At 50.4% G+C, this 10,401-nt stretch overlaps 1 protein-coding gene across 3 annotated transcripts; it reads right to left on the bottom strand.

Moving 5' to 3' along the window:
- Positions 1 to 1,785: 1,785 nt before the first annotated feature.
- On the bottom strand, positions 1,786 to 10,385 carry rtn4rl1a (reticulon 4 receptor-like 1a). 3 transcript variants are annotated; one of them, XM_077547450.1, is made up of 3 exons: positions 8,567 to 10,365; positions 4,310 to 4,764; positions 1,787 to 3,996 (listed from the first exon to the last, which is right to left on the bottom strand). In XM_077547450.1, exons 2-3 carry the CDS (start codon positions 4,751 to 4,753, stop codon positions 3,142 to 3,144), a joined length of 1,299 nt encoding a protein of 432 aa, XP_077403576.1. In that variant the 5' UTR covers positions 4,754 to 4,764; positions 8,567 to 10,365; the 3' UTR covers positions 1,787 to 3,141. The 3 variants fall into 3 exon arrangements, with proteins under 3 accessions (XP_077403573.1, XP_077403576.1, XP_077403574.1); XM_077547448.1 differs by having other exon boundaries at positions 10,104 to 10,365; XM_077547447.1 differs by having other exon boundaries at positions 1,786 to 3,996; positions 4,310 to 10,385.
- Positions 10,386 to 10,401: the final 16 nt, after the last annotated feature.

Genomic DNA, 10,401 nt, shown 5'->3' with positions numbered 1-10,401 from the left:
GTGCAAATGTCCATTCTGTACTTTCTTGGATTGCACTTGACTTGTCAAATGTCCAATTTCCTTAAATCCACTTTTTTCCGAGCAGAAGTTTTGAAACGTCCAACTTGGATGTTGAAATTTGGACGGTTTCCCAGACGAAGGTGCGATTATTTTCCGCTCGGTTGGACGTCAGCTTTCCTGGAATGAATTCTCAAATGCGAGGCCAGAAATCTTTACTTTTTGGGGCGCTTGGAAATGCCAATTTTCCCAGCGTCTTTGAACGCAGCACAAGACAAGCAAGCGCGCAGCTGATCCTGTGTTGTGAAGATCAAGACGTTGGGGAAGAGCAACGAATTCCTTTCCAGTTCTTTGTTCAAACGCCACAAAGCCGAGAGTTTTCTCGTGCGTCTGAATCGAGTCCGCCAGCGTTACGTAACCGCAACCTGCTTGTTTTGGACCACGTTGGAAGAGCAGCGGAGCTCTTGGAAGAGTTTGCGCGGTTGGAAATCGCGGCCGTGAACGAAACGGCGATTCTTCCAAAATGCGATTGACGCCGTCAAAGTGCGGAGGTTTGATCGACGGGCGGGACGAAGGCGTCAGGGAGGAGGCGTGAACGCTTTGAACAGGAATGTGACGAGCGTGGGAGGGACAGGAGGGGGTTGCCATGGTGACCGCGGGCGAGGCCCCAAACGTGGCGTGAAGGTGGGCAAGTTGTGATGGGAGGAGTCAAAGGCGGCGCTGCAAACACGCCCACGTTAGTTGATGGCATGACTTGCTTTACACGTTTGTCATCTTCCTGCGCAATCCATTTGAAAGGAAAACAACAATTATATTATATATTCGATTTTTTTCTCTTAAAATATGTAAGTATTATAAAATGTCTTTTTTTTTCTTGTACAAGCGAGCATTTTATTGGCCTTTGAAAACGGTTTGCTTTTGCAGTAATGCTTTGGATGGGTCATTGTCCATCTGCACTGTGAAGCGCCGTTTGTGGCAGAACGAGCAGCTGGTCAGATTTCCCGCAACGCTTTTGTCAGCATGGATCAATACAAAATGGAGGAAGGAAGTGGGCGGGCCGCGTACAAACTGATGTCATGTGGACATCCGTGGCCGTCAGTTGAAGCGGGTGATGTCGTTGGTTTCACGGGAAACGCTTTGTGTCGGCGTTTGGCGCCAAGAAGACGCCAATCGTGTTCATGCCGTAATATTAATAAAACGTCGACTTTTGTTTTGTTACTTTGCGCCACCCACACTGCCGCCGTCCTGCTTTTCCCTTCGCACCCGCCTACCTTTGATGGACTCAGTAGCCTTTAATTGAAAGCCTTAACGAGAACATGGCCGCCGCCGCCGCCGCCGCCGCCTCCTCATGAGGACTGCTCCAGTTTCTACATCTCACGCTCACGCAAAAAGTCAGACGACGTCTCCTTGTTGTCGTCGAATGTGCGTCCAAAATCCGTCTCCTTTCTCTCCTTCTTCTCCTCCTTTGCCGCCACCGGTTTCTTTAGATGATCCTCCACTTCCTCCTCCATTTTGTCTTCTCCTCCCACTGCACTTGCCAGGCCTCATCAGCCTCCACCAAGGGAACGACTGCAAAGCGCTAACATGGCTAACGCTAGCACTCTCTCTGACCCGACGCCATCGACGCTGACAAAACCTGACAACAACTTGTGTTGCGTATTTGCTGTGACGGTGAAAGTAGGCCACCAAAGAGGCCAAAATACTTGCTCCCCCCCCCCCTTTCTTCTTCTTCTATTTCATCTTGCTGGCTTATTATCAGTTTGCCTCGGGTCTCTTTTATTAGCAAGTCTCTCCAACACACACACAGCAGGACACAAGTCGTTTGAGGACACCTGTTTATTTTTATTTAGAAACAAATGTGTGCGTGTGATGGAGGAGGAGGAAGGGATGAGAGGAGGTGAGGATGGGGGAGAAAGATAGGATGTGGTGGCGGAGGACATGGACAAAGAAAAAGGAGATCAAGGTGGAGGAGGAGAAAGGAGGAGGTGGAGAGTGGAAGAGTTGAGGACAAGAGATGACGTGAAGGAGGAGGAGGAGGGGCGGGGGGGGGGGGGCAGCAAGGGGAGCGGGAAGTGCCGCTGTGATGAATGCAAGTCAACACGGTCCGTATATTTTGAAAACTCCTCCAGTCCCGTATCTACAGCGCCCCTAATGGTGGCAGGTGGTACTGTGCCCCTGGTCACCCGGCCATTGGAAATGAATGGGCCCCATTCATTTCCAATGGGAGATTTCGACCCCTCTGACAGGACCGAAGATACAAGTGACATCATCATCATCGTCATCATCACATGCCTTCTCGATGACATCATCGGGTGACATCACACAAACGACAACGTTCTTTCAAACCTTGAACATGACGCACACGCAATCTTTGTGCTTGTGTTTGCATGATTGAGGGTCAAAGACCGAAATCCAAGACCAAGGACCTGACCACCAGCATATCCAAAACCTGGACTATGAACCATGATCCCGAGACCTTAGTCCTGGATAGGCAGTCCACTGGTCTTGTAGCATTTAGTTAGTCTGTTCCAAGCTGAAGGACCGAAAGGTCCTCGTTAGGCACTCAGCGTTTCTGGTTTCATGGCTTTAAGGGTTTTCATTGGTTCTTAGGTGTGTGTGTGCGTGTTCGTGTGTGTGCGTGTTCGTGTGTGTGTGTGTGCGTGTGTTGGAACGTCTTCCACAAACAAAACGTGTCAAGTTGCCCGGATCAACCTTTGCAGATGATTGAGAATCGACACCAGGGATGGCGAGATCCGCTCCTCGGGGGGCCGGAGTCCTGCAGGTTTTGGATATTTCCCGCCTTCAACACAGCTGATTCCTGATCCGCTCGTCAGCAAGCGCTGCATAAGCCTGATCGCGATCCCGTTGATTGGAATCAGCTGCGGTTCAAGTAGCGGAACCTCTCAAACCCGCAGGACTGCGTGCGGACCACCAACGCACTTTGCCGCCCGTCGTCCACACGCACGCACATCAAAGTCATCTCATTTTCCCTAACTTGAGACATTTTTCAAACGATCTGCTTGAGTATTGCACACGTTGTGGAATGTACGCGGTACTTGGTCTTGTCCACTGAAAGGTCCCACTTTGGACTTTTGAGTCCGCCTTGGAAAGACGCAGTCAAAAGTGGGCGTGTCCCGGGCCGGCTCAGTGTAGCGTTAGCAGCGACACCAGCGGCGCTAAACAGAAAAAGCCCCCAGCGAAGGTTGTTGCTGCTGCGTTTGTGGCTCTCTGGACTCCGCTGGGGGCGGAGCCTACCGAAGTTCTTGGCACGCACTTGTTCTTCCTCCTGGCGGGGGTCAACCCTTGGCGTTGACCTCCGAAGTCTTTCTCCTCCCCCTTGCCAAGCAGCCGCACCTCATTGGGGCCGCCTTTGGCTTTGCGCGCTCGCCGTGTGCAGTTCCTGTGCGCCCCCGTGGGGGGTCGTGGTGAGGGCGGCGGCGGGTTGTGCTGGTCGCCGTGTGGCAGGTACGGTCGCTGGTGCTGGTTGTGGCGGCTCCGGTGATGGTTCAGGTGTGTCAATGATTCCACCCCCGCCCCGCCGCCGTCCCCCTCCTTCGGACAAGCGGGCAACTCCTCTTTCCTCAGCGCCTTCAGGTCTTTCCCCGCCATCCGCGCAGGCGAAACGCACACCAACGACGAAGTGGAGCCCCGGAAGGTCCGCAGCCAGTCCCACAGGGGCAGCGCCCCGCAGTCGCAATCCCACGGGTTGTCGTTGAGGCGAAGGTACTCGAGGGCCGGCAGGAGAGCCAGGCTCGCCGCCGGCATCGCCGTCATGGAGTTGTTGAACAGGTAGAGCGTGCTGAGGCGCCGCAGGTCGTGGAAGGCCCGCCGCTCCACCCACCGGATGCGGTTCTGGTGGAGGAGGAGGCGGTCCAAGGCGCCCAGGCCCCGGAAGGTGTTCTGGTGGAGGCTCAACAGGCGGTTGCCGTGCAGGAACAGATGGCTCAGGTTCAGCAGGTCGATGAAAAGGTCGTCCTCGAGGAAGTCCAAGTGGTTGTCCTGCGAGAGACGCAAAGTTAGGAACGCGACGTCTGTTTTTAAGTTTAAGGTCTTAAATGACTGCTTTGAGCTCAAGGTCGCTTCTCCGACCAACCGGGCTGGATTTGGATGAGGACCCGCTTCCCTCACAATGTCTTTTTACTGAGGATTACAAACAATGTCAATTTGTGCCCATTCGGCATCCGTTGCAGCCTGTAAGTCCTGGAAGAGGGATTACCACTTTTGCGGTCCCTTCTCAAGGTTTCTCATTTTTCGCCTGATGTTTTTTTTTTTTGTCTCTAGTGATAGCACAGGCTACATTTTGGTGACTTACCTGCAGGTAGAGATATTGGAGGTTATGTAGCCCGGCAAAGACGGCGGGCGGCAGGCTCATCAGACCGCAGCGGTACAGGTGCAAAGCGCGCAGTCGGCCCAGGCCGCGGAAGGTGTCGGCGGCCACCGCCTTCAGGTGGCGGTTGTCGCCCAAGTCCAGCTCCTCCAGCTGCCGGAAGCCCTGGAAGGCGGACGGCTGGATGTAAGAGATGTTGTTGGAGTAGAGCCACAACATGGCGGCGGCGGGCGGGAAGTGGCCGCGCAGGATCCGCACGATCTTGTTGTTCTGCAGGAAGATGCGCCGGCCGTGCGGCGGGATGCCCTCGGGCACGGCCTGGAAGTCGTGCGCCTGGCACGACACCGTGCTGGGCGACGTGTAGCAGATGCAGTGGCGCGGGCACTGCAGCGACGCGTCCAGAACGCACAGAACCAGCAGCAGCTCCATCGCGCCGCAACCTGGACGGGACGCAAACATGTCAGTCCACTTGGACGCGTCGTGCGCTCGCAATCCTTCTGTAGGATTTCGACGGGTGCTTTCGGAAACAATCATCGTCGATCCGTGGTCGGTTCGGATCACGCCCGCCTCGCTAATTGCTTGCTGGGGGGGCCATGTTGCAACAAGGCTCTTTTTCCCGGTCTTTTCAACAGATTTGTGAATGATGAAACTTAGCATTAGCTCGTGGCCGCAAAACGGACACCGATACAAACAAACGTCTTTTTCCTGACCAAAGAAGAGACTCTCATCTTTCTTTTGGTGTTTTTATAGCAATAGAACACAATATTATTTGGGCCTTGCCAAATCCAGTTGGGAGCGAAGGGGGTTGCTTCAGTCCAAAGGGTTGCCGGTCAATGAGTTCGGAATTTTGGATCCAAATACAAATCTGTGACCGCAAAGTATTTTAATATCTAAATATAAGATAATATGAATTTTCTAGTCTTGTCTTATTTCTAGTTCTTGGTCATAAAACAGCCAGCGGAGGGCGGACGATATTAGTATCCACTGGGGTTGAGTACTAATAGCTTGAAATAAGGCTGGTATCGGCCCTATATGATACCTGGTATCGGTACTCGCACATCCCAATTAATCTTTATATAAGTGGACTATTGGCTAAAAAAAAGGCCAACGTGAATTTCCTATGTTGTGATCTTGGCGCAATTTTGTGTGCGTGTATTTTGTTGTGTGTATTTTGCTGTGTGTATTTTGTTGTGTGTATTTTGTTGTGTGTATTTTGTTGTGTGTATTTTGTTGTGTGTATTTTGTTGTGTGTATTTGTTCCACTCCAACAAGCAGAGTGCAGTCAAGCAGCGTCACTAATGTACATGCGTGTGCGTAAACGCGCGCACGCACGCACGCTCGCACTATTGTTGAGTGTCTCATGGATGGCACGAAGGTAAAGTGCACGCCAGCATCAAAAACTCACACGCGCACTCTCGAATGTGTGTGCGTGTGTCTCGGTTGAATTAGCGTCCTTATGCTAGTAGCCCGCAGCTCGACGTGTGCGGCTTTGAAGTCCGCTCGATTAGAAAAGAAAACAAACGTTTGGAAAAGCGGAAATGATGTCACACGCGCGCGCGTCAACTGCAAAAGTGCGCATGTCGACCTCCAGAATATTTCCAAGTGGTCTCGCACACAAACATGGCGCTGTCGTGGTTTGTGTGTGCGTCGTCTTCTGGCTAGCAACAGATGACCGTGAAAGAGCGAAGCTGAAAGCCGCTGGCGGGACTCCATCAATAAAAGATGGCCGACACACTTAAGTTCTGCTCTCCGCCGTCTTTCTGCCGGCTGCTTGTACTTTGTGTCCCGCTTAAATAACGCAAGCCTTGCCGAGGGATGCCATGAATGGAAGCGGCGCTGTTTACAGGGGGACAGTGAACGCACCGTTTGTTTGTTTTCAGTGTGACAAGAAATGAGGGCTGCCAAATTCAGTCCAATTTGAATCGCGGCCTGATTGTCGGGCCTGATCTTATCCATCGTCTTCTCAAGCGATGGTCAGCCGACCACTAGGGGGCGGACACGCGTTTAAGGCTTTATTAAGATGGCGTGCCCTGCAGCCTCAAGTCACTGCAGAGGTGGCAAATCCAGGTCGGAAAAGAAAAAACCCGGCCACAGTTTGGCTTTAGCCGAAGGTGATGCATGGATGGCAGGTAGCCAAGAACCCGGGCGCTAGCTAGGGAGCTCGCTAGCTAGGGAGCTCGCTAGCTAGGCTAAGCAAACAGCTTGCTGCGTTGACTATGTGATGAGGACACCTCCGTCGAGGACAGAACCCGCGCACCAGGTGGGTGGAGTCCCGCCGTTACCAGGGACGACCGAACGCCTCGTCCCCCGTTGCTAAGCTCACGCGCTAACAAGCCGCAGGAGGCTTTTGTCCAGCGTGACTGGAGACGGCGTGTGTTCGTGTTTGGGTACGAAACAACAAGCCTCGCCATAGCAAGCATACACTCGTCTCAATAAGCCACATGCTGCTTCACCAAGTCCCAAAAAGTCTCTATTCAAATAAACATGAAATGAAATGACTTTTCACTTTCAGTAAAAAATGGTGGCTCAGCGCCAGGCCCTCACTAGAACCCGTGCGGTGATGACGTCGCTCCTTTTTTCTCAAGGCTGGTGTGGACCTTGAACGCATCGCATCTTCGCATGCATGTGCGTGTGTACCAGATTAGGGAGACTAATGTGCTGCGTTGACTGACACACGCACACACTTGCAAGGGGTGGGAGGGGCGTTCAAGTCCTCATTTAGCCCGTGGAGCGCAGGGACTTGCGGAGGGGCTAAAAATAGACGCTGACGCATCACGGGAAGCGCAAGAAAATAGAAGAATTTGAGCTCATTCATTGAAAAATGCGCTGTTGCATATTTGCAGTTTGCCATTTGCTTGGTGACGTATTTTGGGGAGGGGCTTAACCTCCGTTGTTAGCGCAAAAACTCAAAAACTATTGGCTGTTTTTGTGCCTGAGCCAAAACCATGTTTAGTCTAAAAAATAATTCCTTTTGTGGCATCTCGATGCTAAGGGAAGTATGTTGAAGTCAGACGAGCGCTTCATTTACTTTTAACCTTTTAACCTTAACCAATAGGGGAAAAAAGGGTACTTTGCCGCCATCTTGTGGCATCTACAGGCAATTGCAAATCTCATTGTTGTGCACAGAATTTTATTTACGACCAACTGAATAAATAACCAACTAAACGACCAGCTAACTTAACAAGTCAGCTAATCAACTCACCAGCCAACTAAACAACCGGCTGACTAATCAACAAGTCAACCAACGAACGGATCAACCAACTTACCAAATAACCAATGAACTAACCAAGCAACTGCCGCGATGTAAGATGAGCGAGCGGATTTTGACGGTGTCGCGCTCGCGGCCTGTCGCGGCCGTCGGCCCGCAAACGGGACGACCTCGGTCTTCTCGAGCCGTCGACGCGTCACGCAGAGTTCACGGCGGCGTGTGACTCGCCTTCGCTTTGGCTCAGCGTGCTTACGAGTGCATCATCGTCGTCATCATCAGCTTCAATTAGTGTGTGAGGAAAAGACGCTTAGCTGGCACTTCCCGCCCACTCCATACTCACTACGCGGCTATTTTTAGCTGCTGTGTGTGTTTGTGTGTGACCTTCGCACGATGCAAATCAACACACCTTTCAGCCACGCGCGCACAAAATAACTGATGTCAACAATCTGCCGTATCGCTTCAGCAAGCATCAAGAACATTGGAATAAAACAAACAGCTTAAAGATCAACCAATTATTTAAATAACCTGGAATTTAGCTTTTTAAACCACTTGATCAGCAAAGTAACTAAGTCACTATTCATGTAATTTAAAAAAGTTACTTTAAACGCAAATAACCATTAAAGTATCAACTTACTTTTAAAAGTAAATAGAAAAGTAAGCAAATAACCAAGAAAACAGCTGAGTTAGTTGTAATAGTAAGTAATCAGTAAAGTAACCAAATTACTTTTAAGTTGACTACATGCTAAGTTGCTTTTAAAGGCAAGTGACCATTTCAGTATCTTAAGTTACTTTAGTTAAAAGTAACAAGTAAAGTTATTGAGTTACATTTAAAAGCAAGTAACAAAGTAATCAAACTACTTTTAACAGCAAGCAACTAGTAAAGTAACAGTTTTTTTTTTAAGGTAACCATGGCAACTGTACCCAACGGACCAACCAAAATAAATGACCTATCAACTAATTGAAGGAGCAAACAATTAGCTAACTAACTAATTAACCAATAAACTAACCACAAGCAACCAATAAAAAAACGGTACCGTAGCATGTGGGTTGCCCCGCCCCCGACTCCCAGGTAGACTTGCGTTACCAGGCCAGCTGTTAATTAGCGACTCCAACGAGCTCCTCGATGGCCCCCGCGACGCTCTCGCTTCCCAGTGGTTCCGTCTCGGCCCACTTTCACACCAAAGCAACATTTTTTGGGGGGGGGGCAAGGCCTCATCCAGTAGACGGGGGAAGCCTTTGAGCCAATCACAAGTCAGGAGCAGAAAATGTGTGGCCTCACATGTTGACAACGCACACACACAAAACATTTGAAAAATCATTTCTGACCATATTGTGCTCTCGAGCTTAATTGACAGTTTTGTCAACAGCCCACCAACACACACACACACACACACACACACACACACACACACACACACACACACACACACACATCAAAGCCTGTGTTGATTTTGCCCGCCGGCTTTTATTTTGAAAGTTGTACATTTGTATTTTTTCTGCTCATTTGAATATACAAAAGAGTGAAGTCTCCTTGCGTGCGTGCGTGCGTGCGTGCGTGCGTGTTGCCATGGCGACTGGGTTGGCAGCTTGTGCGCAACTTGACGCAAATGTAATGTGCATGTTTAGGCTGGCGCGTGCGCATATACGCGTGCGCGTGTTTGTGTGTAAAAGGTCTTGATTGTTGTTTTCAAGTTTCAAGAACTTTTCGTCCTTGTGATTCTTTCAGCCATGCGGACCCTGGACCTCTAAAAGGTACTAACCCCCACTAGTGTCATGGCCCTGCCCCTCTAAAAAAAAATGTTTTTATTATTTTAGTCTCCATTGGAACCCCCGCCAACCCACTCCGCCACCTGTTCCCCAATCAACGCAATTTCCAAGTGACGGAGCCGCAACCTTACCTGCCCACTGGCAGATTCGTCATCTTGCCTCTCTGACGAGTGTTTATTGTCGCCTTTTCGTAGCCTATCATAGTTATTGATGGTTTCTTTGGTTACTTTGATCAATTGTTGTGTTTCTAGTTGGCGTTTCTTTCACCGTGACCTGCAAGTGATGCCTTTTGCGCGTGTGCTATTCGAACTTGTACTTTTTATGTCGTGTGAAACCTCATATTTTTTGCTTTTTAAACACACGCGTGTTTTGTTGTTTTTTGTGTTCATGTTTATTTTCCTGCTCGCCTTTTCAAGTGTCCTCGTCGGTTGTGTTCATTTGTAACCCGTTTTTTTTTCGGGTGCTTCGTTTCCGCCCATCATTGTGGAATCAATTTCATTTGGTGGTCCGCGTGTTTTGGAACCCGTGACTCTCACCGTGTGACACAACAACCAGCGGGGCCTTCTTTTGGAGCCTGATTAATTTAAGTTCCAATCAAGTCATCGATCATGTTCCCAAGTGACTTTTTCCAGGCTGCGACGTGGCTTCTTCTTCCCCATTTTCAGATTTCGGTTTCGCGCGACAGATCGTCAATATTTCATGAGTGGTCATGAGGCGTGCGCGCGCGCGCGCACAAATAGAACACGCACGAAGACAACACACACACGCGCGCTCACGCACACACGAATCGGCAGCGAGACTCACGGCGTGTCAACATTCTAGAAGGTTGTTGTTGGCGGGAGCAGCAAGCTCCTCCTCCTCCTCCTTCCCGCTCGGCTGAAAGTGACGCGATGGCGCGTGTGACTTTTCTTCCGAAAGCTTCCGACTTTATGTGATGAAGTCGATCGACATCTTGTGGTTTGTCTTCCTCGATCTTCACATTCTTCTTCTGCTGCTGCTGCTGCGATCTCAGCTCACAAGCAGATGCTCGCCTGCACTCCTCCCCTCATCTCTCTCTCTCTCTCTCTCTCTCTCTCTCTCTCTACCTTGTTGTCGAACTGGT

This window comes from Vanacampus margaritifer, chromosome 16 (genome assembly GCF_051991255.1).
Source record: "Vanacampus margaritifer isolate UIUO_Vmar chromosome 16, RoL_Vmar_1.0, whole genome shotgun sequence".
In the NCBI taxonomy this organism is placed as follows: Eukaryota; Metazoa; Chordata; class Actinopteri; order Syngnathiformes; family Syngnathidae; genus Vanacampus; species Vanacampus margaritifer.
This window is presented reverse-complemented; position numbering and strand designations above follow the sequence as displayed.

Bases quoted from the DNA above. Each gene is read 5' to 3' on its own strand.
- rtn4rl1a (XM_077547447.1), bottom strand. From the start codon at position 4,981: ATGCTAAGTTTCATCATTCACAAATCTGTTGAAAAGACCGGGAAAAAG. The intron at 3,997-4,309 runs GTAAGTCACCAA...CGTCTCTCGCAG, and splicing joins TCCAATATCTCTACCTGCAG to GACAACCACTTGGACTTCCT.